The following is a 25,897-nucleotide window of genomic DNA, read 5'->3' as shown; positions in this document are numbered from 1 at the left end:
CTGCTGCTGGGCATTTGCCTTGTTTGTGTGGTCCAATGCATGGTCCCAAGTTCTGCCACCAGTTGGCTGGTTGGCTGTTTATGATTGGTAGAAGCTTAATTTGAAGTTAGTTACAAAGAATGCGTCTAGGTTAAGTTCCAGTTTGTGTATGGATGGGTTCTGGGTACAGAAAAAGCCCTAAGCTAATGGCTCCTGCCTAGTCTTTTTTTTTTTTTTTGAGACCGAGTCTTGCTCTGTTGCCTAGGCTGCTGGAGTGCAATGGTGCGATTTCGGCTCACTGCAACCTCCGCCTTCTGGGTTCAAGCCATTCTCCTGCCTCGGCCTCCTGAGTAGCTGGGCTTACAGGCACCCACCACTGCGCCTGGCTAATTTTTGTATTTTTAGTAGAGACGGGGTTTCGCCATTTTGGCCAGGCTGGTGTCGAACTTCGGACCTCAGGTGATCCTCCCGCCTCATTCTCCCAAAGTGCTGGGATTACAGGTGTGATCCACTGCACCCGGCTGCCTATTCTGCTTTAACGCACATAAAAAGATACATTCCTATCACCTCAGAAAAGCAAACGTAAGATGCTGTGCACACTGAACATCTTGTTTTTTTTAATTGAAGTGTGTATCTCTGAGATGTATATAGAACATACACAGCCTCCTGCTTTTTTTTTTTTTTTTTTTTTTTTTTTTTTTTTTTTTTTTTTTTTTTGAGAAGGAGTCTCACTGTGTCACCCAGGCTGGAGTGCAGTGGCACAATCTTGGCTCACTGCAACCTCCACCTCCCGGGTTCAAGTGATCCTCCTGCCTCAGCCTTCCAAGTAGCTGGGACTACAGGCGCACACCACCATGCCCAGCTATTTTTTTGTATTTTTAGTAGAGACAGGGTTTCACCATGTTGGCCAGGATGGTCTTGACCTTGTGATCCACCCGCCTCGGCCTCCCAAAGTGCTAGGATTACAGGCGTGAGCTCCCGCGCCCGACCAGCTTCCTCCTTATTATAGATGGTCAGCATTTATTGTGCAGATGTATGGAAATATGTCTAGTATGGAAATGTGTCCCTTACAGATGGACATTGGTTGCTTTGATATTTTGCACATCTTACTCTAAAACTGTGTAACCTTATGTATGAGACATCTTTTTCATTGGTCTTAAATCCTTTTTTGGAATGGAGTCACCTGTAAATAAAAAATTAATATTTCTGAATAGACTTTGCTGAGTAACTGTATTTAATGAAAATTGTTCATATTTCAGGTTGCTCTTCTGTTGTTAGAAAAAGAAGTATTAGATAAGAATGATATGGTTGAACTTTTGGGCCCCAGACCATTTGCGGAAAAATCTACCTATGAAGAATTTGTGGAAGGCACTGGCAGCTTGGATGAGGACACCTCACTTCCAGAAGGCCTTAAGGACTGGAACAAGGAGCGGGAAAAGGAGAAAGATGAGCCCCCGGGTGAGAAAGTTGCCAACTAGAGGCCCAGAGGGAGGCCATCTCAGTCTGTCCACTGTGGTTTCAGCTGGTGCATTATTTCAGCTGTGGCTTTCAGAAGAATGGGAACGCTGTGCTGATTTTAGCCAGTCACTGGCCCAGCTGAAATGATGGGGAAAGGAGTCCTTAGTCCTTTCAGCCTCGGAGGTCACAGTGGGTGGCAGGTGACTTTCCGGAGGCCTTGAGGGAAATGCACACTGTCCCACAGCCTCATTGGGCTCCCAGACTTGCTGGAAAGGTTGAGCCCAGAGTGGCCGAGGCTGGACCCTGTGGCACCAAGTGGGGTCGGCTGACCGTGTGGCAGGGATCGTTGCACTGGACTCTTGGCGTGTGGGAAGGGATGCTTTCTCTTTGTCGCCCACTCTTCATTCCTGTTTCTCCTCAGTTCCCCTGTGCAGATGGGCTGTGAAATTAAATTGGAGTCCTGATAAGAACATTTTAATTTGACTTAATATTTTAAAGATTGAATCCAGATCACTTGTTGCTGTCTTAATGGAATGGTTTTCTACAGGAGCTGTAACATACTTAAAAATATGAATGTATTATGTAAATATGGCTTCTTTACATAAAAAATAAAATGTCAACACTGTACTTTTTTTTCTGAACACACAAAGGGTCCCTATTTATGCTCTGGATATTTTTAGAAAACATAATGGCAAGAAATTAAATTTTCTTGCTTTTTAGAGGAGAATCCTTCAAAATCTCAGCCTCACTGGTTCTCATCAGCTCCCACAGGAGGTTGGAACCTTCCAGAGTTACATGTCCTGTAAAGATGCACTGAGCTCTGGATATAAAGTACATGGGTCCTGAGGGGTTAGTCATGGCCTGAATCCATGATAACCACCCCAGTGCAGGTCCTCAAGAGGCCAGTCATGGCCAGATGTTGGCCACACCTCCTGGGTCTAGAAGTTAACGTGTAACCATAGCGGGCCTGGCAGGCTGACCTGAGCCGTCACCTGGATTTTAGAGAAGGAACAGTGGAACTAAGCTGGAGTCCCCTGGGCCCTGGCTCTCTGGGGACATCTCAGGAGTGGTCTGACTGCTAAGCTGCTCCTATTGTCTATTAGAAGGGAGTTACTGGTTATGTGCTTCCAGAAAAGTGAGTCTGTAGTGTTGCAAACCTGTATCAAAATTCCTTAAAAAAGATGGCATGAGGAAGATTTGCTAAGTCTTATATCAATTGCTGTTATTTGGACATGGGGGAGACACTGGCATTTTTAACTATTTACATTTTTAGCAGTCTGTTTTAGCATTATTCCAGCTTGCCTTGTGTGGTGTTGATGTTGTCGGAACAGTGGCTTTAGAATTAACACAATCTAGTGGCATCCCTGCCATGGCCCAAGGCCATGCATGCTCCACCCATGGCTACTTCCCAGCAGCCTGAGATACCCACCTGTCCCCTGGCAGGCCGTGGAAGCAGCTGTTGACTCCAAGCTCAGCATGCCAGAAGAACAGGTGCCCCCTGCTTGACCTTTGCACCTGCAGGCATTGCCACACTGGCCACTTCCTTTCCTCATAGGGTGTTTTTGGGAGGTGCCCAATGAAGCATTGTTTCCAGGCTGAGGCTCACACAGCTGTGAGGGTGCTGGGTGTGCTTTTTACCATACAGGCAGTAGACAATTAGGAGACGCTCTCTACTCTTTACCCAACCACTGCAAGGCGTGGAGCCAGCGTGGGCTGCCCTCTCACAGGCCTTGGCTGTGAGGCCTCCCGGGGAACGAGAGTGGGGCCCACTGTGAATCAGGCTTGATATAGTGAGAGTGACAAAGCCAGACAGCACCTATGACACCCATGTTTCTGGTGAGGTGAGCCACCTTAAGCTCTGGGCCCTGGACGGCTGCCAGTGTGGCCTAGAGCCGCTGCTCAACCTGTGCAAGTGGCCCTCTGTGCTAGGAGGAGCCATGGCTACCTGTGCCACCGTCATGTGGGGCCTGCTCACGCATGGATCTTTCCTCTCCATGGTCACATGGAACATGTTTTCAGGACAGATGTGGGTGGTGAGCTGGTAAGATTTATTTTTACTGTGGTCTCAGAATAGTTCAGATTTCTACAAAAAGATCTGTGATCACCTCAAGCCATGCTGCTGTGTTTAGTGATGAACTTTCCATCTGCCCAAGGTTGGGGCTTAACACAAAATAAATACAGCTAGTCAATGTAAGGCCTGGGATCACAGACCAAGGGTGGTGTTGTGGTTGTACTGTGGGGAACCCTAACCCTCAGTGGTCCTGAATGACAAAGCTTTGTCTGTCTCTCATTCCCTGTCCAACACAGGTCAGAGTGGGCTCTGCCCAGGATGGTTACTCAGGAACCTGGACGGGTGGACAGGAGGGATTGGGGGGGGGGGGCTGCCCACATGGGAACATGGGAGGCAGAGCAGGAGGGCTGGCACCGGCACATGACGCTTCCACTCGGGGGTGACACGCTATGCTCATTCTTATGGCTAGAGCAAGTCCCACGTTCACAGCTTCAAGAGGGCAGGAAGAAGTAAAGCAAAAATATTGTGAACAGTGAGGTCTGTACCAGGCACTAGCGGGGCTACCGTGCATGCCTCGTGGAGCTTATCTTTGGAAACTCCAAAGGTGTGGCCGGTGGTAGAAGCCATCAAGTGTGATGGGTCACAACAGAAAAGGGCCCATCCTTTCCATGCAGGGCTGGCTGTTGGCACCCCAGCTCCCACCCAGCACCCCTGGCTTTGTCTGGAGGCCAAAAGGCCTTTCCTGTGGCTCCTTTGGCTACAAGGTTGGGGAACCCTAGCCCAGGACCTGACTTGGGAAAATGCAAGATTCTGTGGGAGTCTAAAAGGTGGCTGCGGATGGAAGAGGGGCTTTTGTTTGTACTGCATTGCCTTCCAGCTAGCAACAGTTTTGGCTGCTCCCCTTAAAGCCTCCATTTAAAGAAGAGCCCTTTCCTCTTGTTTTTGTGAACTGAAGTGGGGAGGAGTTCATCCCAGGGAGAGACCAGTGACCCAAGTAGCCACTGTAACCATACAAAGTAACTTATGTCATTTATGCACATGGCTAGAGAGATGAAGACACACGTTTAGTATTTTATTATGAATCAATTATTTCAAAGTCCCATACTGCATATTCATATAAGGCAACATGGCACTTCAGGCTTCATCACAAAGGATGAAAAAGACTGTTTCTAACTCCCTGCTAATTCGCCGACATGCTTGAACACTTAATGGAAGGTGAAGTTTATTTTGTGGCCCCTCAGTTCTCTTTCAAGTCCTCTAGTAGAAAGTCTCCATGGTGTGATCTTCTGACTGGGTAGAACCCGCAATTCTCTGCTGTTTTAGTCTTTGTTTCAGATGACTAATTACATGACTTGGCTGCATTTGTGAGGGGCCGACACCAACACAATTAGACCAGTGCACCATTCAGGGCCATGGGGTAGGAGGCACCAGGGTTCAAGAAGGAATTTGCGTGTTGTAGGATCTGAGCTGGGGCGGCTCTATTCCGGCTATCCATCGATCTCCTCTTCCTCATCCTCAAAAGCTTCCTCCCCGTCATTCGCGGTGGCATCCTGGTACTGCTGGTACTCGGATACCAGGTCGTTCATATTGCTCTCGGCCTCGGTGAACTCCATCTCATCCATGCCCTCACCCGTGAACCAGTGCAGGAAGGCCTTGCGCCGGAACATGGCTGAGAACTGCTCGGAGATGCGCTTGAACAGCTCCTGGATGGCCGTGCTGTTGCCGATGAAGGTGGAGGCCATCTTCAGGCCGCGGGGCGGGATGTCGCACACGGCCACCTTCACGTTGTTGGGGATCCACTCCACGAAGTAGCTGCTGTTCTTACTCTGGATGGCCAGCATCTGCTCGTCCACCTCCTTCATGGACATGGGCCCGCGGAACACGGTGGCCACGGTCAGGTAGCGGCCATGGCGCGGGTCGCAGGCGGCCATCATGTTCCTGGCATCGAACATCTGCTGGGTGAGCTCGGGCACGGTCAGGGCCCGGTACTGCTGGCTGCCGCGGCTGGTGAGCGGCGCGAAGCCAGGCATGAAGAAGTGCAGGCGCGGGAAGGGCACCATGTTCACCGCCAGCTTGCGCAGGTCAGCATTGAGCTGGCCCGGGAAGCGCAGCGAGGTGGTGACCCCACTCATGGTGGCGGACACCAGGTGGTTGAGGTCCCCGTAGGTGGGCGTTGTCAGCTTCAAGGTGCGGAAGCAGATGTCGTAGAGCGCCTCGTTGTCGATGCAGTAGGTCTCGTCTGTATTCTCCACCAGCTGGTGTACCGACAGCGTGGCATTGTAGGGCTCCACCACCGTGTCCGACACCTTGGGCGAGGGCATGACGCTGAAGGTGTTCATGATGCGGTCCGGGAACTCCTCACGGATCTTGCTGATGAGCAGCGTGCCCATGCCCGAGCCCGTGCCGCCGCCCAGCGAGTGTGTGAGCTGGAAGCCCTGCAGGCAGTCGCAGTGCTCGCACTCCTTCCGCACCACGTCCAGCACTGCGTCCACCAGCTCTGCGCCCTCCGTGTAGTGCCCCTTCGCCCAGTTGTTCCCTGCGCCCGTCTGGCCTGCAACAAAGAGAGTCCCGTGCCGTTTAAACAGGAAAGGGCTGCGCCATCACCATGCTTGGTCACCGACAAGGAGGGTGTGAAGTGATTCCATGATGTGCTGTTAGCCAAAGGGAGGGGCCGGGGAAACAGGCACCCACCAACAGTGCAGCTGAGCAGATGCACTGGTAACGTTTTTAGGCAAGTCAAAGTAGCTACTGGTCAATTTTAAAGATGTATATACATTTTGACCTGGTTGTTCCATGTTAAATAGATAATTCTTGCACATGGTAGAATTCAAAGGGAACAAAAGGTATACATTAAAAAAATAAGTTATTGGTCGGGCGCCGTGGCTCATGCCTGTAATCCCAGCACTTTGGAAGGCCGAGGCGGGTGCATCACTTGAAGTCTGGAGTTAGAGACCAGCCTGGGCAACATGGGGAAACCCCATCTCTACTGAAAATACAAAAATTAGCCGGGCGTGGTGGTGGGGAGCCTGTAGTCCCAGCTACTTGGGAGGCCGAGGCAGGAGAATTGCTTGAACCTGGGACCTGGGAGGTGGAGGTTCTAGTGAGCTGAGATGGTGCCACTGCACTCCAGCTTGGGCGTCAGAGTGCGACTACATCTCAAAAAAAAAAAAAAAGTTCTCTCCTTTGGGCTTTTGGAACCTTGTACTATGTATAAGTATTTTCTTTTCTTTTCTTTTCTTTTTTTTTTTTGGAGACAGAGTCTCACACTGTCGCCCAGGCTGGAGTGCAGTGGCGCGATCTCGGCTCATTGCAAGCTCTGCCTCATGGGTTCACGCTATTCTCCTGCCTCAGCCTCCCGTGTAGCTGGGACTACAGGCGCCCACCACCACGCCCAGCTAATGTTTTTGTATTTTTAGTAGAGACGGGGGTTTCACCTTGTTAGCCAGGATGGTCTCGAACTCCTGACCTTGTGATCTGCCCGCCTCGGCTTCCCAAAGTGCTGGGATTACAGGTGTGAGCCACCGTGCCCGGCCTAAGTATTTTATTTTTAAAACTGACACTTTTTCATGTTAATGGAGCCCCTCATTCATCATCCAGAATTACTGTTGCAAAATGTTTGCAGAACCAATTATTTATTCTGCCCCTATAATTAAATACTAAGCACAGGAAGTAATTCCTGCCCTCAAATTGTTTCCAGGCCAGTTGAGAAAAGGAGCTTAATATGTCTGAAAGGTTTCTGTATTTTATGCAGAGTTCAAGTAACAAGAGACCTAGTCTGTTTTCTGCATAATGGTGCTTTTTTTTTTGAGACGGAGTCTTGCTCTGTCGCCCAGGCTGGAGGTGCAGTGGTGCGATCTCCGCTCACTGCAAGCTCCGCCTCCCGGGTTCACGCCATTCTCCTGCCTCAGCCTCCCCAGTAGCTGTGACTACAGGCGCCAGCCACCACGCCTGGCTAATTTTTTGTATTTTTTAGTAGAGACAGGGTTTCACCATGTTCGCCAGGATGGTCTCGATCTCCTGACCTCATGATCCACCCATCTCGGCCTCCCAAAGTGCTGGGATTACAGGCGTGAGCCACCAGGCTGGCCGCATAATGGTGCATTTTTGCCAGAGAGGCTTATGTATACCTTACTTTACCTAAAAAAATTTGAATCTGAAAGATTGGCTCTTAAATTTAAAATCCTATTTTTCATTTTATCTCATTTTAAAATGGATTATTTCACTAGCAGAAGCATTTTTTCCCCAGCTGTAAAAAATTACACAGGTTTGTATGTCCATATGAACAGATGCACATAGGAGTGGGAGGAACTAATTTTTGTTTTTAGTTTTCTGGGCACTACAAGTTTCATATAATGCAATAGCTTTCATACACTGCTGTGAACATTTGTATTTATTTATTTAGAGACAAGGTCTCACTCTGTCACCCAGGGTGGCATACACTGGCACCACCCTAGCTGACTGCAGCCTTGAACTCCTGGGCTTAAGTGATTCTCCCACTTCAACCTCTTGAGTAGCAGGAACTACAGGCACATGCCACTACACTTGGCTAATGAACATTTGAAAAAACTAGATACTAGATACCTCTCATTCATTTTAAAGTTAACATCTATTATTTTTCATAAATCAAATAGTTGCATATGATATAATTTTAATTTCTGGAAACAATATAGTCACTTTAAAAAACTCTTCTGTTAAATGTATTGATAGAATATATTTAAAAATCAGAAATAATTCCAAGCAGTTGAAGTTGATTCTTTTTAATTTACCTGTAATTACAAAGTGTTAATGTTATCTATCTATCTATCTATCTATCTATTTTTTCCTATTAGTTCATTTATCCAAGGGTGAACATTAAATACTGCCAGAAAGGGCCAAGGCTTGGGATCAATTCTACTCCTCTTAATTTTTACATATATGAGAAATCTTGTCTACAGATATATGTAAATGGGAATGAATTATGTTCTACAATGTCATTCAGTTCTTTGATTGTCTTCAGAGTTACATCCCAAAAATCAAATAGTGCACTATTATCAAAAAGTATTTTCAAGCCTGGGCAACATGGCAAAACCCCATCTCTACTAAAAATACAAAAATTAGCTGGGTCTGGTAGTGCATGCCTGTAGTCCCAGCTACTCGGGAGGCTGAGGTGGGAGGATCACTTAAGCATAGAAGATGGAGGTTGCAGTGAGCCAAGATTGTGCTACTGCACTCCAGCCTGGGTGACAGAGCAAGACCCTGTCTCAAAAAAAAAAAAAAAAAAAAAGTATTTTCAATCATCTGTCACTTAACAACTCAATTTTGTTTGTTTATTTATTTTGAGGTGGGGTCTCGCTCTGTCGCCCAGGCTAAAGTGCAGTGGCACGGTATCGTCTCACTGCAACCTCCGCCTCCCGGGTTCAAGCAATTCTGCTTCAGCCTCCCGAGAAGCTGGGATTACAGGTGCTACAACCACGCCCAGCTAATTTTTTGTATTTTTTAGTAGAGAGAGGGTTTCACCACGTTGGCCAGGCTGGTCTTGAACTCCTGACCTCAAGTGATACGCCCACCTCGGCCTCCCAAAGTGCTGGGATTACAGGCGTGAGCCACCACAACGGGCCAACAACTCAACGTTGAAGAAAGCAGAATTGGAAACGACCTAACTTGCAGGTCATGCCATTTTACATCAGTCATTCTTTTCCTGTTTCTGAATGTAAACCAAAAAGGCTTAACCAAGACTTACTAAATACACTCTCACTCTTTCACTTTAAGGCAATTTATTTCAGTATATAGAAATTACTTGAAATAGTAATTTCTAATATGACTTTGTCAATTTAATTTTTAATAAAATGTTTTAAATATTTATTTTCATGAAATTTTGGGCTGCAGATTTAACTAATTCAAGTCATAAAAACTTGCATTGCATTATACAGACCTCTCCCCACTTACTCCAACTTGACTTTTGTCTACACACGGCTGGTGGCAACAATTCACAACCACTGCCCAAAGACCAGCTTCTCTGCTCTCACGTGGGCAGGTCCATCCCTGATGCTGCACACACCCTGGGGGCACTGAGCTATGAAGCAGTGAAACCACCAAGGCTGCCTCTGAGAGCTGCCAAGTGCTACATTGGGTAAGCAAGCTGCCTTTCACTTGTCGATCTTTAATTAGTGGACAAGGGGCTCCTATGCAATTTGGGACACGGGCCTGCTCACAATGAGGCCTACTGATGGCACCCCTGGATTCTGCAGTACATAGCAAGTAGAGCCTTACACAGTGGCCCTACTCTTGGGGGAGAAGGGATGAAGCATTTATCAGTGCTAAACACTGTAGGTGTTCAGTGCAAGAAAAAACAAATTCTGTGATTCTTCATTAAGTGTATTGAACTTAATGTTAAAATGTACTGGACTGTTAATAACTCATATCACATATAAAGGATACCCTCCTTAAATATCTAAAGAAGTCCTCAAATCAGAAAGAAAAACAACAGCCATTAGGAAAACAGGCAAAGGCTATAAATATACAGCTCACCGGAAAGGAAATTCCAATAGCTTAGGTACTGGAAATAATGCTAAACCCTTCTCATAAGGGAAACACAAATTAAAACAAGAGATTCTATTTTCCGCTATGAAACTGACAGAGATCCAAACACCTGAGTTGCACTGGTGAGGGTTTGGGGAAGGCCACTTCCCATGGGAGCTGCTGAGATAGCAAGGGCAGTGGCCTCTAGAACAGCTGAGCTACAGCTATCAAAATTATCCCCCTAGACACAGCAATTACACTTCTGTAAGTTTTTCTAGACAGACCCATACATGTGCAAAATGACATATATACAAATGTTTACTGAGGAACAGTTTATAATAATAAAAAGGGGAACAACCCAAATACCTATTAACTGAAGACTGGTTAAATCCATGGCGGTATCTCTGCAGAGGATACTATCAGCTATCAACAAGAATGAGGCAGCCATAGTTGTGAAATGGAAAGATCTTCAAAATACGTTGCTGGGGAGCCAGGGAGGGACACTAAGGTACTGAACAGTGTATACAGTTGGCTCCATTGTATGTGTGTGAATATATGTGTCTGCCTGAACATACTTGAAAGGACATTCAAGAATCTTAACACTAGTTTGGGGTAGGAAGGAGATCAACTTTTCACTATATACCCTTTTGTTCCTTTTAAGTCCTAAACCATGAAAATGTTTTACCTAGCTAGCTAGCAAAATGAAAAAAAAAAAAAAACATTACTTTATTAAAACATTTATAATGCAATTAAGAAAGCACAGGTTGTCTTTGAAGGATGGGGTCCTAAGGGAGTTCAGTTCTAGCTTTATGACATTTTAACTAAAACATGTATTTTATGATAATCAAGTGAAGATTAAAGTATAAAAAAGGAATTTATTATTATTATTATTTTAGAAATGGGGTCTTCCACTGCTACCCAGGCTGGAGTGCAGTGGTGCAATCATAGCCACTGCAGCCTCCAACTCCTGGGCTCAAGGGATCCTCCTGCCTCAGCCTCCTGAGTAGCTGGGACAATTAAAAAAACATTTTGTTGGCTGGGCACGGTGGCTCACGCTTGTAATCTCAGCACTTTGGGAGGCTGAGGCGGGTAGATTACGAGGTCAGGAGATTGAGACCATCCTGGCTAACATGGTGAAACCCCGTCTCTACTAAAAATACAAAAAAAATTAGCCTGGCGTGGTGGTGGGCGCCTGTAGTCCCAGCTACTCCGGAGGCTGAGGCAGGAGAATGGCGTGAACCCGGGAGGCGGAGCTTGCAGTGAGCCGAGATTGCGCCACTGCACTCCAGCCTGGGCGACAGAGCGAGACTCCATCTCAAAAAAAAAAAAAATTTGTAGAGAGGGTCTCCTTATGTTGTCCATGTTGGTCTTAAACTTTTGAACTCAAGTGATCATCCTGTCTTGGCCTCCCAAAGTGCTGGGATTGCAGGTGTGAACCCCTGAGCCCAGCTCTTCTTTAATGAAAAATTTTAAAATGTCATCAGTAAGTGGGAAATTACTAAATGATGACATATACAATGGTAGGCACTGTGACTGTCATGGAGGATGTCTGAGATACATTAATGAATTTCTCAAAAGGCTGCAAAATGGTGTGTGTAGCAGGATCCCATTTTCCCCAAACAAAATCAGCTCTGTGTGCTCGCCTAGGTGCACATGGACACAGAAAAATGTCAGTAGGGCTGGGCGTGGTGGCTCACGCCTGTAATCCCAGTACTTTTGGGAGGCCGAGACAGGTGGATCACCTGAGGCCAGGAGTTCGAGACCAGCCTGGCCAATATAGGGAAACCCCATCTCTACTAAAAATACAAAAAATTAGCTGGGTGTGGTGGCGGGCGCCTGTAATCCCAGCTACTCCAGAGGCTGAGGCAGGAGAATTGCTTGAACCCAGGAAGTGGAGGTTGCAGTGAGCCGAGATTGCGCCACTGCACTCCAGCCTGGGCAACAAGAGCAAAACTCCATCTCAAAAAAAAAAAAGGAAAAAAAAAAAGGAAAAATGTCAGCAGGACACAGCCCAACTGTCTACACACTCAGTTATCCCCCTAGGGAATAAAACCTCAGGGGCCACCAGTAGAAAGGATGAGGGCTTTCCCTTTCTGCACTGTATACACAATCTATGTGTACTGTTTGAAAAAACCATGTACAAGCAGTTTGTTTTAACTTTGACATGAAAACATTAAACACTTTTTTTTTTTTAAGGCCAGCTATGGTAGCTCACGCCTGTAATCCTAGCACAGGAGGGTGAAGTGGGAGGATTGCTTGAGCCCAGGAGTTTGAGGCTACAGTGAGCTATGATCACACCACTGCACTCCAGCCTGGGTGACAGGGCGAGACCCCATCTCAAACAAACAAACAAAACCACATATTTAAATATTGAACACTGAAGTTTCCAGAGAGCAGAACTGGCCAGCTGAAACTGACCACAGTGGGTCCTTGCACTTGTCTGCAGCATCAGCCTCCCTAGATCTCCGTCTCAGTCCCACTGAGAAGTCAGCTCAGCCTTTCTCTCCTATTGTCTTTGCCCCATTTGGCAGTGCAAAGCCCAGTGCCACTGGCATGGCAGGCCCTGTGGCTCTGCAGAGGGGCCAGGCTAGGCAGATGCCTGCTGTGTGCTTGCAGCACACCCCATGGGCCTGGCCACTTTAGTACTCTCAGGTGGCCATTTCCTTGTGTTTTTCACAAGCCGTAGACAGCATCTAGTATGTGACTGTTCTCTTACGAACAGGGGATTCTCTTCTTCCTGCCCAGCTGTGTTGCACAGTGAAACCTAGCTGACTGCCTTCTCTTAGTAGGCGAGAAAATGATCACTGTCCTTCCTAAGCCCCCACCAACTTCTCTCCACCCCTTCCCCACCCAACCTAGCAGGCAGCACCTGGCAAGACTACAACATAGGCATTGGGACAAACAAGCTCGGGGCTGGTCCACACTCGGTGCTAGAACTGTCACATTTTACACAGGAAATACCCAGGGCAACCTGGGACCTATTTCATTAAAATAGCAGAAACCAACAACTGAAAATAGGTGGCTTTTGGCAAACATAGAACCCCAATCAGTCAGACCTGAGTTAGCTGTAAGTGGACGGAGATGCTGAACTTGACTCCCTCTGCAGCTCACACCATTTACCCAGCTTCCTCAATATTTATAGCATGAATAGCCATGAAGTTTTCTGTGCTCTTGATGTAAGTAGGAAGCTGGTGACTTCTGAAAAATATTTTGCCACTGTCTCATAGCAACAGATGTTCCAGTTAAATACTTGGGAGTCGTGAACTGAACATCTTCTGTACTGATACGGTGTGATGTTAGTCAGTGACTCCAGACTGCAGGAGGCTGCCAACTCTAAGCTTTGGCAGTGGGGCTACAACAGGTCCCCAGGGTTTTCTCTGAGTCCCCTCTCTGGTTTCCAGCTCACACTGGGTGATGGAGTAAGTGTCAAGGGTCTGTGCACTCCTGCCCCCTCTTCTAGCCCTGAATCTGGAAGAAAAAGTTAGAAATACAGAAAGAGGCTGGAAGAACGTTTACCTTTCTGGTGCTTCATTCTTTTCCCACAAAACTTTCCAACAATAGAGTATGTATGACTGCTATGCAACCAGCAATTCATTACAGAAAAGTTTTTCTTTTCTTTTTTTTGAGACAGGGTCTTGCTCTGTCGCCCAGGCTGGAGTGCAATGGCGCAAACACTGCTCACTGCAGCCTCAGCTTCAACCTTCTTAGCTCAAGTGATCCTCCCACCTCAGCCTCCTGAATAGCTGGGACCCCAGGTGCACACCACCACGCCAAGCTAATTAAAAAAAAACTTTTTGTACAGAGGGTCTCACTATGTTGCCCAGGCTGACCTTCAACTCCTGGGCTCCAGTGATCTACTTGCCTCAGCCTCCCAAAGTGTTGGGATTATAGGCATTAGCCACTGCCCAACCGGGAAGTTTTTTGTTTTTTTTTTTGACAGGATCTCGCTCCATCACCCAGGCTGCAGTGCAATGGCTTAATCTCGGCTCACTGCAACCTCCGCCTCTCAGGTTCCAGTGATTCTCCTGCCTCAGCCTCCCGAGTAGCTGGGAATACAGGCGCGCACCACGCCTGGCTAATTTTTGTATTTTCAGTAGAGACAGGGTTTCACCATGTTGGCCAGGCTGGTTTCGAACTCCTGACCTCAGATGATCTGCCCGTCTGTGCCTCCCAAAGTGCTGGAATTACAGGTAACTTTCACTTTTAAAGGTATACACTACTAATGTAAGTGAGTGTTTCCTAAATCATTTCAAACTCTATTTGGAAATGGAATGACACTGGTTTATTGTAATTTACCAACTCTAACTGAAACAATATGGTATAAAGCCAGTGAGGATGGATCATCTCCAGTTCACAGACAATTCTACCTCTTTTACTGGAGAATGACTTAAAAACTATTTAGCTAAACAATATAGAATGTTTATACATTCTGGATACTTCTCCATTCTCCATAATATGCTATTTTAACAAATAAGCATATTCATTTAAACAAGTCACAATTCTTAACTCAAAATGGTGTCAACTTGCTAAAATTCCTATAAAAGACATATCATGTCAGTACAACCTGTTGAAAACTTAAAACATTCTGAATCAAAAATAGGGTTGCATGTCAGACGAAGCAAAGATGCAAGAAGCAATTTCGGGGACAGTTTTTATGTGCCAAGGGTCATTTCTAACATTTTTGAAGGCTTACAGGGACAATTAGATAACTAAATGGGCACCATAGGTCTGTCTTAATTTGTCTTAATCTTCGTGTTCCTATTTGTCAACAGCTAGAAAGACCTTACACTCTCCCGATGTTCAATTCAAATAAACCAAAGAAAACTCACAATTGCTAAAGTGGCAGCTATGAGAAACTAGCTTCTCACCACTTCAATAGTTTGTAGTGCACTCATTTCATAAAGATCAGTTCATGGCTTTGACTCTCTCTTGAGACCTGGCCAGGTCCTGGCTGCACTGCGTTGACTGCTGGTGGGCGAGGCCTCCTCGGGGCGCCCATCCAGACTGGGTTGGGTCCCTCAGTTGCTGCCAGGCCTGGGGCAGACTGGCCGGGGCCAGACAGCCAAGACCTGCTGAAAACCTTCTCCATGAAAGCTGCCTTTTCCGTGACCACACCTTTGAGACAACTGACATCTTTCTTTTGACAGAGTTAAGGCATGCAAAAGCATATGAAAAATAATATGAATCTCTGCACACCTACCACCCATTTAAGAAATAAAACCAGCCACTGGTACATGAAGCCCTGTGTAACAAGTGTGAGTATGAACATACTCAACTATGTAGAATTATATACTTTTTTCCTATTTTATCTCAAAAAGCAGTAATGGGTGTGGCATGAGTTTCGGCTAACCACCCTTCCCCTGGGGAACAGTGTAGCGTGCGCTGAGTTGCATTTTAATGTCCTGCCTTCTGGCTCGTCTGTGTGAGTCCTGGTGTGATATGTGTGCAGGTTTCTCTGTTTTACACTGACAATTTACGTCAGCGTAGAAGAGAAGGGCTAAATTCAGAGCTGTTCTTACATTTCCTATAAAGTAGTTCTTAAAGCCCTGAGTCTGTCATAAAATAAGCATTCAGTTGCTACGTTTCTTTGAAAAGTTTAATTTCAGGCAAAAGTGCAGCAAAAACTATGCTCTCAGACACTGCTGGTGGCATTAATCCAATTGGAAGTGTGTAAAAAGGGCTTAAATCTCTTCACTCTTTGACCCAGTAATTTTGCTTTTTGAGAATCTATTCTGAAATCAAAATCAGAAACAGACAAATTTAAGTAAATCAAGATGTTCAATATTCCTTTTAAGAGCAAAAAGTTGGAAAGAAACAGCTTCCTGATTATTGGCCATTATAAAGTTGCATAAAGAATTACACATTATGGAGCTATTAAAAATTATGGATTTTAGAAACTAAATGTGAAATATGGTTTATAATATAATGTTCAATGGAAAAAGATATAAATGATACCATGATTACAATAATGAAAGTCAGCAAAAAGAAAGAAACAAAGGTGAAAAAAATACCTCAGTGCTGATAATAATTACACTAAGATGATGAGCATACAGAATTTTTTTTAACTCTAGTTTTAAACTTTTAAGAATGTGGTTATATTAGTTTTTGCTGAAAAAAAGCAAAGTTTAAAAAGCAAAGCAAAGTACAAATTAAAAATAAATACAAATCACCCAGGATGGTGGGGAGAGCTCCCTTTTAAATATATTAAAAGGATATATTCCCTTTTATGAGACAATGTCAGCTGTGTCACCTGCTGTGCCTCCTTTTTTGGATTTAGTTGCCAGAAACCCAGAGCTAAAATTAATTCTCAGCCACAGCTGAGCTCACAGTTGACTCTGTGTTGTAAACTGCTACATTTATGCCTGTCTTTTACTGTTGTTTCATATCCTTCTTTGAAGAAGGTATATATTTTACATAAGTAAAACTTTAAGATCTTCTTTTTCTATAAAAATTTACAGATGTGCTTGTAACTGTTATCCGATCTCAGGAAGGACTCCTGCGAGGGAGGCAGGCAGCGAGGGAGGTGGGTTTTCACTGCATGGCCTTTCCAGCTGCGCACCATGTGCACACAGTGCCTATCAAAGAAGAGGTGTGATTTCTAAAAGGTGTATTAGTTGGAAATAACATGAATTGTGTCTGGTAAAGCTTACTGAGACTACGGTAGACTCAGCCAACTGTAATTCAGACTCAAGAAATCTTAGCTGTCCGCTCGCTCAGATTCTCACCAAAAATCCACTGAACCTCAAGGAGAAGACTGGGCAGAATTCTACAAGAAGGTGGGGGGACAGGGCCATTTCTTCTCGCAGATTCTTACAGGGGTCTGTGGCCCCAAGATGCTTGGGGGGGTCCTTCATTTCAGATAGTAAAGTGAAGACACCCAGAGAAGGGAACTGATGCTGCCAACGGGCACAGAGCTAGGGTCAGCTGCTCAGTTTCCCTCTCCCGGTGTGGTGCTCTTTCTTCCTGGCTACATTAACTCTGTGACCTGGGAATGTGGTCCAGAAAGAAGCTGTGGCTGCTGAGTCTATATCTACTTAGTAAGTGAGTTATTCAATGCTGATCTGTATAAAGTAGGGTCGTCCTTTTTCCTTTTTCACAATACAGAATATTAATGTTATCCAAGTCAGGTCTTTATTACAGTACTCAGAGAGCAGTCCCTCCGAATTGACAAGGATGACACCGGGCAAGGGGAGCTCTCAGACACCCCACCGTGGGCATGCAAATGGATTCAGCTCTTCTGGAGGCCAATCTGCAATCTCTATGTGTGAGCATTTCTGCAGAACAGATTCCTTGAACTGGAACTCTTGGATGGAAATTATTGATTTGCTCAATCTACTAAGTAGTTCTCTGAACAGCTGTTATTTTCCCAAACACCTTCACCAACACTAGGTCTTAGCAGCTTCTAAAATACTGGCCAATCTGGTGGGAGAATAATATTTTGTTTTAATTCCCTCTTGCCTCTAGTTAGTAGTAAATTTTGTCCCCAGGCATTTATAGCTTTTATTACAATTGTGAATAGGATGTGTTCCCCAGTGATTATTGCTTTTAATGTGATTCATCTGTTCCAGTTTGCCTGGTACCCTGGCAGTTTTAGCACTCAAAGTCTAGTGTCCTGGGGAACACCTCCTCCTAGTTGCAGGCAAATCAGAAAGATTGGTAACCTGATAGCAAAACTATTAATTTCTGAATATTTTATCTTGTGTCTGGCTCCCTTACTGAAGTCTTGTAAGTGCTAGTCATTTTTCAGCTGATAGCCTATCTGGAAACTCCAAGAGAATAATTTCATCAACAAATAACACTTGTCTTTTCCTTTACATGATTTGCATCTTTTCTTTCTCTGGTTTTTGTGCACTGGCTAAAGCGTTCAGAACATGGAATAATTGTAGAGACAATGGACATCTGTTTCTTATACCTAATTCTGCTGGGAATGCTTCTAATGTTTCACCAGGGAGTATAATGTTGCTATGGGTTTCTGGTAGATAATCTGTAAATAAAGGAAGTTTCTTTCTACTTCCAGCTTACATAGAAGTTTTTTTGTCCTCCACAAATCAGGAACACATGCAAAACTTTATCTTTTTTTTTTTTTTGAGATAGAGTTTCACGCTTGTTGCCCAGGCTGGAGTGCAATGGCACGATCTTGGTTCACCACAACCTCCGCCTCCCGGGTTCAAGTGATTATCCTGCCTCCCAAGTAGCTGGGATTACAGGCATGTGCCACCACACTGGGCTAATTTTGTATTTTTAGTAGAGATGGGGTTTCTCCATGTTGGTCAGGCTGGTCTCAAACTCCCGACCTCAGGGGATCCGCCCGCCTCGGCCTCCCAAAGTGCTGGGATTACAGGCATTAGCCACTACTCCTGGCCTCAGGAGCAGTGGCTAATTTTTTAAAAAATTGTTTCCTGCTGGGAGTCAGAAAAAAAACCCCACTTTTCTGGGGCATCTATTAAGATGTTGTCTTTAATCTATTAGTAGACTTCTTAATGTTGAACCATCCTTGCGTTCCTGGGATGTTGCTAGTATTTCTCAAACACTTATTTTGTACTAGACATTCTAAGTGTTTATTTAATCCTTACATCTCACTAAGAGGTAGACAGTCCCACTTGTGATGAGGAAATTAAGTCACAAGTAAGTTAAATAAGTCTAAGGCCACATAGTGAGTGGAAGGGCCAAAATTTAAACCCAGGGAGTATGGCAGCACAGCCAGACTCCTAACCATTACACTATCTGCCTCTCAGTCTTACTTGGTCACAGTGTGCTATTAATATATTTTTTAAAAAACACAACTGCATTTGATATTCTAAGTATTTTACTTTGGATTTTTGCATCTATATTTTTAAATAAGTTTGATATACAGCTTTCACTTGTATGTTCTAGTAGAAGCTACCTAGCCTCATAGGAAATGTTGGGGAGTTTTCCATCATTTTCTCTCTGGAATGGTTTGGATAATGGGATTGTCTGTTACCCTCAATTAAACTATCTCTTCCTGGTGCCTTTTGAGAAAGGGGTTGGAATGTAGATTTTTCGTGATGTATTTGATTCGTACACCATAGTGCTTTTAAGCCAGAATCAGTCTTCAAATTCTTCACATTTTCTTGGAAGACACTGCCTTTCACAGGTATTGGAAATATGTTGGATTAAGTGAGGAATTTTTTTTTTTTTTAGCAATAATGTAAACAGATATGTGGTCTCTAACATTAAAATAGGTGGGAAACTTCCAAATCTGCCACCTATCCTGTAGGTTCTACTTGATAACACTAATGGTACCACTTCATTTAATTTTATATAATTTTATTTAGAAGTCTGCAGAAAGATAGGTTTTACCATCATTTTTTAGGTGGAAGAAGCAAGAAAAAAAGGATTTACCTAATTCTGATAAAACCAATACAGGAACCAAAAACAAATGGCAAAATAACTTTATAATGATGGGGAGAAAGAAGCTAATGTCTAAAATTGTTTCTTGGTTTTTGTTTTTTTGTTTTTTTGCTATTTTTGAGATGGAGTCTCGCTCTGTCACCCAGGTTGGAGTGCAGTAGTGCAATCTCAGCTCACTGCAACCTCTACTTCCCGGGTTCCAGCGATTCTCCTACCTCAGCCTGCCGAGTAGCTGGGACTACAGGCATGTGCCACCATGCCCGGCTAATTTTTTGTATTTTTAGTAGAGACAAGGTTTCACCGTGTCAGCCAGGATGGTCTCGATCTCCTGACCTCGTGATCCGCCCATCTTGGCCTCCCAAAGTGGTGGGATTACAGGCATGAGCCACCGCGCCTGGCCTGGTTTTTGTTTTTTAATCAAGAACTACCAGTAGAAGAATTTCATTTAGAGATATAGAGGTTCCTTCCCACCAAAAAAGTCAAGATTTTAAAAAAACTGTTCCTTGTGATGAACCCAGCTAGGGATGGGAGGGGTGGGGCTGGGAACCATTGATTTCCATTCACACTTTTTCTATGACACGTGATGCTTTAAATCTGGCATATAAACTATTTGATTTAAAAAAAAAAGAAGAAGAAGAAGAGAGAAAGATGGAACCTACCAAAGATGAAGTTGTCAGGCCGGAAAAGCTGCCCAAAAGGCCCGGACCGCACGCTGTCCATGGTGCCTGGCTCTAAGTCCACCAGGGCGGCCCTGGGCACGTATTTCTGAGCTGGAGGAGAAAAGAACCACCCACAACAGTTACTTTCAGGTTTCTAAAGTAACTGACTTCCTCCTTTCAAGTCCCACCACTTCTAGCTGCCTGGAATGGGTCAACCAGGGTCTTTTCAGAAAGGGTACAGGAACTTTCTTAGAATCACAGAATTGGCTGGGCACACTGGCTCATCCCTGTAATCTCAGCACACTGGGAGGCCAAGGTGGGCAGATCGCTTGAGCCCAGGAGTTCAAGACCAGCCTGGGCAACAGAGCAAAACCCTGTTTCTAAAAACAAACAAACAAAAAACCAAAAAAATTAGCTAAGTGTGGTGGTGTGCACCTCTAGTCCTAGCTACTCTGGAAGCTGAGGTGGCAGGATCATCTGAACCCAGGAGGTCAAGACTGCAGTGAGCCATGGTTATGCCACATGGTTATGGTACAGTGGCATTTTTTTTGAGACGGAGTCTCACTCTGTTGCCCAGGCTGGAATGCAGTGGTGTGATCTCGGCTCACTGCAAGCTCCGCCTCCCGGGTTCACGCCATTCTCCTGCCTCAGCCTCCTGAGTAGCTGGGACCACAGGTGCCCGCCACCACGCCTGGCTAATTTTTTTTGTATTTTCAGCAGAGATGGGGTTTCACTGTGTTAGCCAGGATGGTCTCGATCTCCTGACCTTGTGATCTGCCCACCTCGGCCTCCCAAAGTGCTGGGATTACAGGGGTGAGCCACCGTGCCCGGCCAAGACCCTGTCTCTTAAAAAAAAAGAAAGAAAAAAAATCCCAGAATCTTAACACTGGAATGAAGAACGAGTCCAGGCATGACCTGGCAGAGGAGGTTCCAGGAAGAGGCAGGATGAGAAATCAGGTCCCCTGACTTCCTGCCTACTGTATTTTCCAGCTCACCCTGACACCTCTTTCCTGTTAGGAAGTTTTACAACTTTAGCTCCATGGAAATAAACTATGTATTACAGCAAATTGCCAGGTTTCGATGAAATTCTCTGCTTTGTGACACCTCCCCCATGCATACACATACATGTATGTGCCCATGTGCAGTCTGAGAACCTTGTTACCGGGAGCACTCCACTGGCTCTGTTTCCCCAGAGTCACTCTCATTTTGAGTCAGAGTGTTCTTGTGTGGAATTTTCATGCCAATTGGGCTAGAACTTGTTCCCAGTGAGGACACGGTTAATATGATTCCAAATAGGACCTGCTCTTCAACTCCTGTCCTGCAGTGCACACGCCCAGATCGAAAATGGATGTACCCAAGCTGGGCGAGGGATTAACATGAAGTGCAGTGTATACTGGAACTGTCCTTAGTGTCCTCTAGAAATTTCATCTTCCATGCCTTGATGTTCCCAGCCTTTTGTCATTGCTGCGTAAATTAATAAAACCCCACTAGCTGCTCAGAACTGCCTGCAGTTTCAACTTCCAGGGAGGTTAAAGTCTTTTTAGAGGTCTGCAAGGGACCAGAAAAGTCACTTAAGAGAACGTTTCTCAAATTTTTAGCCAAGAATCCCCAATAAGAGATACGTTTTAAACTGGGTGGGGGTGGGGCGGGGGGGGGAGCTTTGTTTTTCCCAAGGATCCTTGAGAAACGCTCTAATTTATTCTAACAGGGTCTCGCTCTATCACCCAGGCTGGAGCGCAGTGGCGCGATCACAGCTCACTGCAGCCTCGACCTCCTGGGCTCAAGCCCTCAGTTAACTGGTACTACAGGGGCACCCGGCTAATTTTAAAATTGTTGTAGAGATCGGGGCGGGAGGGGGGCGGGGGGGGTGGTCTCCTATGCTGCCCAAGCTGGTCCTGAACTCCTGGGCCCAAATGATCCTCCAGTCTCCGCCTCCCAAAGCGCTGGGATTAGAGGCTTGAGCCACCGCGCCCGGCTAGACAGAGAAGGCTGAACAGGAACCGCTACGCTGATTTCACAACGCTAACGGGTGGTCCCGTTCAAGCGCTCAGACCCTCAGGATAGGCCGAATCCAGCTGTTTGAATAAACTGACGGCGGATTTCCCGCCCCGGAGGAGCGAAGGGAGTGGCCGGGCATGCTGCTACACCCCGAGATAACTTTTCCCGAAGCAAACTCGCCGCGCGCAGAGGCGGCGCCCGAGCGTCCACGCGGGTCCCGGCCGGGCAGGGCGCGGCGGCCTTGCTACTCACACGATGACTCATTGTAGTAGACGTTGATTCTCTCCAGCTGCAGCGCCGAGTCTCCCACGTAGCCTCCGGCCGGGTCGATGCCGTGCTCATCGCTGATCACTTCCCAAAACTTGGGCAGGGCAAGGCGGGGAGACAGACGCTCAGAACCCAGAGCCCGGGACGCCGCCACCCGCGCCCACCCCAGGCGCCCCGGCTGCCGAATTCCAGGCGCGCCTGAGCCGCCGGCAGCCGCTCCCAGTTGGGATGGGGGTGGGGAGCGAGGAGTAGAGGGTCCCCGGCCGGCCACGCCCTGGGCGCTCCCTCCCTGCGGCCCGCGCGGGTCCCCACCGGGCTCCGAGGACCCACGGGCGCACAGCGGGTGCGCGCCCTGGCGGGGGTCGCGCCAGGAGACCCGGGGACCTCCGGCAGCCCACCCGCGGGGAAGCCCCGCACCGCGCCAGGCCCACCTTGGTGCCAATCTGGTTCCCGCACTGGCCCGCCTGGATGTGCACGATCTCCCTCATGGCGGGCGCGGCTATGCGCTGGGCACTGGCTCTGCGGACGACGGCTGCAACTGCGGGCCGGCTGCGTGCGTCCCGGGGCCGACCCTCCGCGCCCCCGCCCTCGCCCCGCCGCTCGCCAATGGCTGCGGGCCCCGCCCCGCCGCCCCCGCTCGACGCCGCGGCCCGGCCTGCAGAGCCGAGGGAGGACGCGCGGGCGCCAGTCGGGGGACTTTTGCCGGGAGCCGGGCGGAAAAGGACGGGCCCGGAGGTGGCGGGGAGGAGACGGGAAGGAGCGCGGCGCCCGCCCCCACCACCGTTTTGCTGCCCCTTGTGGTGCCCCGCCCGAGGGAGACGCGAGTCGGTCCTGGGCGTCGGGGCAGCGGAGCCGACGTGGCCCGCTGGGTCCCAGCGCCGCGCCCGGGAGCCTTGCAGCTGCCCGCGCCGAGTCCAGTCCAGCCGGGAGACGGCCCTGGGGCGCGGCAGTGGAGCTTTTCAGGGTCTCTGCCCCCTACCCCCCACCCCCTGTCGCACCCCAGGCACACATTCTTAGGGCCTCTTCGTCCTGCTGTTTCCGTCTCCGGAGATACAGAGGCCATTCCTTTCCGACGACTCCCACCCCTTTGGAACCGGGTTTAGCTAAAGTGACTACAGGGCTGGATCCGAAAATGAACACCCCCTGCGCCGGGTCTATGCAGCCTACCCCTCGCGCGTTAGCGAAGAAATGCGCTTCGGCCTGGGAGGGCGCGCGAGAGTCCGTCTTCCTGGCCAGTTTTGTGTGGTGGAAAGGAATGACCGCTGATGCCGAGCCGGGTGACTTGGATTTTAATTCTAGCTGTTTTCAGTTAGCTCTGCGCTTCAGCGGACTCGTCTGTTAACGGAAAAGGTTATCTTAGGGGACCATCGAGAGCCTTTCAGCCTCCAAAATGCGGGATGCTCTGGCCTCTGCAGTCAGAATGGGCATGCATCAGGGCTTTTGCGAGAGTTTCCTCACGTGAGCGCTGCAGGCTGGGACCACCGGGGTAGCCTCTGCGTCCCCTCCCAGGTCCGTGGAAACGCCGCACATGGGGAAGCGAAGATGTTCTGTAATTTGCACTGGTACTTTCTTTTTAGATAGATGAAAACTTTGGGAAATTCCTAATTGTGTGTATGCGTGTTTGTATGTTTGGAAGGGAGTGGAGAACTTTTAAAAGCTTTTCTTCTGGAGTTTTGCAAATGTTTCCAAATTGAGGAATTTTTTTTAACCCTTGGGTCCCCGCCTCCCCACTGCTCTCTCCACCCCAGTGCTGCTCCTCGGCCTTCTTGTGGGTCCCCACACCTCTTTACACAGCCACACGCTCAGGGAGCAGATGAGGAGGCCACAGCCCAGCCCCTGCGCTCCCGTTTCGAACTATGAGCCTGAGATTACTCAGCCACCTTTTCCTGAGTCCTCAACACCCTTATTTAGGCTGTTTCCATTGCTTAATTATTGACTCCAACGAGTGCTACCTTAACCCATCTGGCCGGCCCGAAGTCTAGTGTGGGGAGCCCGAGAGCGGAGGGCCTGTGCCATCCCTGGAAGAACCTTCCCCCAGCTTTAGTCTTTCTAAGAAATCCAGCCATCAAGTGGTTTAAAAGAAAGTGTCTACTTTAGAAGCTTTGGTCGTTTGCTGAAATCGCCACCCTTTCAGTACTAGCCCTTGGGCTGGAATTTAAGTCCAGGGGTCTGATCGAGCCAGAAAGTAGATGTCAGCGTGGCTTCAGGAAGTCCGTTGTCACTTGGATTTGACAAGGGACAAGCCGACCTGCTGGTTTCTGGGCTCCTGCTCGCTCTGTGCTCTGCGCTGTCTGCAGGGATTGTTGCCTGCGGAGTGCGCTTTGTCTGGAGAAACGGTGCTCGAAGAGTGAGGAGACCGGGAGGAAACCTTCCCCCTGCAAAGCTTATCTCCCTTCCCTCCCATCGGAGGCGGGGCCCCGCAAGACACAAGGGATTCCCCGCAGAATGAACCAAGGCCTCCCCAGGACATGGGGACAGTTCTGCTGTGCAAAGCCTGAATTCACGTGTCTTTGCTGAAATGGCTCCCAGTTTCTCTGCAGCCTTGGCCTCTCTTTGAATCCCAGTCCTGACTTCCCTGGTGTCTGTTGGCCACCCCCTTCTGGGAGCCGGCAGGTGAAGCCCGGCCTGGGGCTTTCCAGGCTCTGGGCCCCCTACCCTCCCGATCTGTGGTCCTCACTCCTCCTGGGCTAGGCTGTTTGTGACGCAGTGTGTCCAAATGCACACAAGCTGCAAACCAAACTTAAAAAAGCGTAGAGGACACATTCTCTTCTCCTACCTTAAACAATACACCATGGTATCTGGAAAGCCAGGTTCCAGTTTAGAATTCTCAGGCTAGGCTGGGCACAGTGTGGTTCACGCCTGCAATCCCAAAACTTCCCAAAGCTGACATGGGAGGATTGCTTGAGCCCAGGACCTCGAGACCAGCCTGGGCATTATAGCGAGACCCCTGTCTCTACAAAAAGTTAAAAAATTAGCCAGGCATGGTGGTACATGCCTGTACCCAGCTACTGCAGAGTCTGAGGTGGGAGGATTGATTGCTTGAACCTGGGAGGCGGAGGTTGCAGTGAGCTGTGATCATGTCACTGCACTCCAGCCAGGGTGACAGTGAGACCCTGTCTCAATAAAAAAAAGAAAAAAAAGAAATCAGTAGACTTCTTGGGCTCCTCATTGATTTGCATCAGGGCATGGAAGTGGGCGGGGGTGGTCTCAGCCTGCAGTCCTCACTTTCAACACCCGCTTTTCTCCCCACCTCCAATTCTGTCCCACACTGAGATGGGTCTCCTGTACATGCCTGTGGACACTTCAGTCCTCACCGGCTCACAGCCATCCCAGGCCACCCTGCGGGAAGAAGGGGCCCTAGGAGTAGGTTTGGGGAGGTCTGGGCAGGGACTCCTGAGGTCTGGGGGCTGAGGTGCCATCTAGGAGCTGTGGGCACATCCCAGTGGCCCTGTAGGGAGGGGGCAGGCAAGGACAAGGCCCCTCACCTGGGTCGAAGGCAGTGACGGCGTTCATGACTTGGTGCTCTGGGCGAGCCACGTTACCCGTGCACTCCTGTCTGCTCACTTTCCTCCTCCTCTTGCCTGTCTCTTCTGTGCCTTTGATAACAGTCTTGCTTCTCAGAACGCCCACTTCTGTTTCACGCATGTGTAGGGAG

At 47.7% G+C, this 25,897-nt stretch overlaps 2 protein-coding genes across 4 annotated transcripts in view; one reads left to right on the top strand and one right to left on the bottom strand.

The window, feature by feature from the left end:
* The window catches only part of AFG3L2 (AFG3 like matrix AAA peptidase subunit 2), a 48,687-nt gene extending 46,605 nt beyond the window's left edge, over window positions 1–2,082 (top strand). The window contains exon 17 of the mRNA XM_030810784.1: window positions 1,239–2,082. Coding sequence (XP_030666644.1) covers window positions 1,239–1,457 — 219 coding nt within the window. The 3' untranslated portion in view covers window positions 1,458–2,082. The remainder of the gene's footprint in view (window positions 1–1,238) is intronic.
* Window positions 1,196–22,957, bottom strand: TUBB6 (tubulin beta 6 class V). Of its 3 annotated transcripts, none has more exons than XM_030810786.1 (4): window positions 22,674–22,957; window positions 22,228–22,336; window positions 19,978–20,088; window positions 1,196–1,876 (listed from the first exon to the last, which is right to left on the bottom strand). In XM_030810786.1, the coding sequence occupies exons 1-4, from the start codon at window positions 22,728–22,730 to the stop codon at window positions 1,839–1,841; spliced, it is 315 nt and encodes a 104-aa protein (XP_030666646.1). In that variant the 5' UTR covers window positions 22,731–22,957; the 3' UTR covers window positions 1,196–1,838. The 3 variants fall into 3 exon arrangements, with proteins under 3 accessions (XP_030666646.1, XP_030666645.1, XP_030666647.1); XM_030810785.1 differs by lacking the exon at window positions 1,196–1,876 and adding an exon at window positions 4,492–5,999; XM_030810787.1 differs by lacking the exons at window positions 1,196–1,876; window positions 19,978–20,088; window positions 22,228–22,336; window positions 22,674–22,957 and adding exons at window positions 4,492–5,999; window positions 10,313–10,394.
* Window positions 22,958–25,897: the final 2,940 nt, after the last annotated feature.

The sequence above is a fragment of the Nomascus leucogenys genome, chromosome 4, assembly GCF_006542625.1.
Source record: "Nomascus leucogenys isolate Asia chromosome 4, Asia_NLE_v1, whole genome shotgun sequence".
Taxonomy (NCBI): Eukaryota; Metazoa; Chordata; class Mammalia; order Primates; family Hylobatidae; genus Nomascus; species Nomascus leucogenys.
This window is presented reverse-complemented; position numbering and strand designations above follow the sequence as displayed.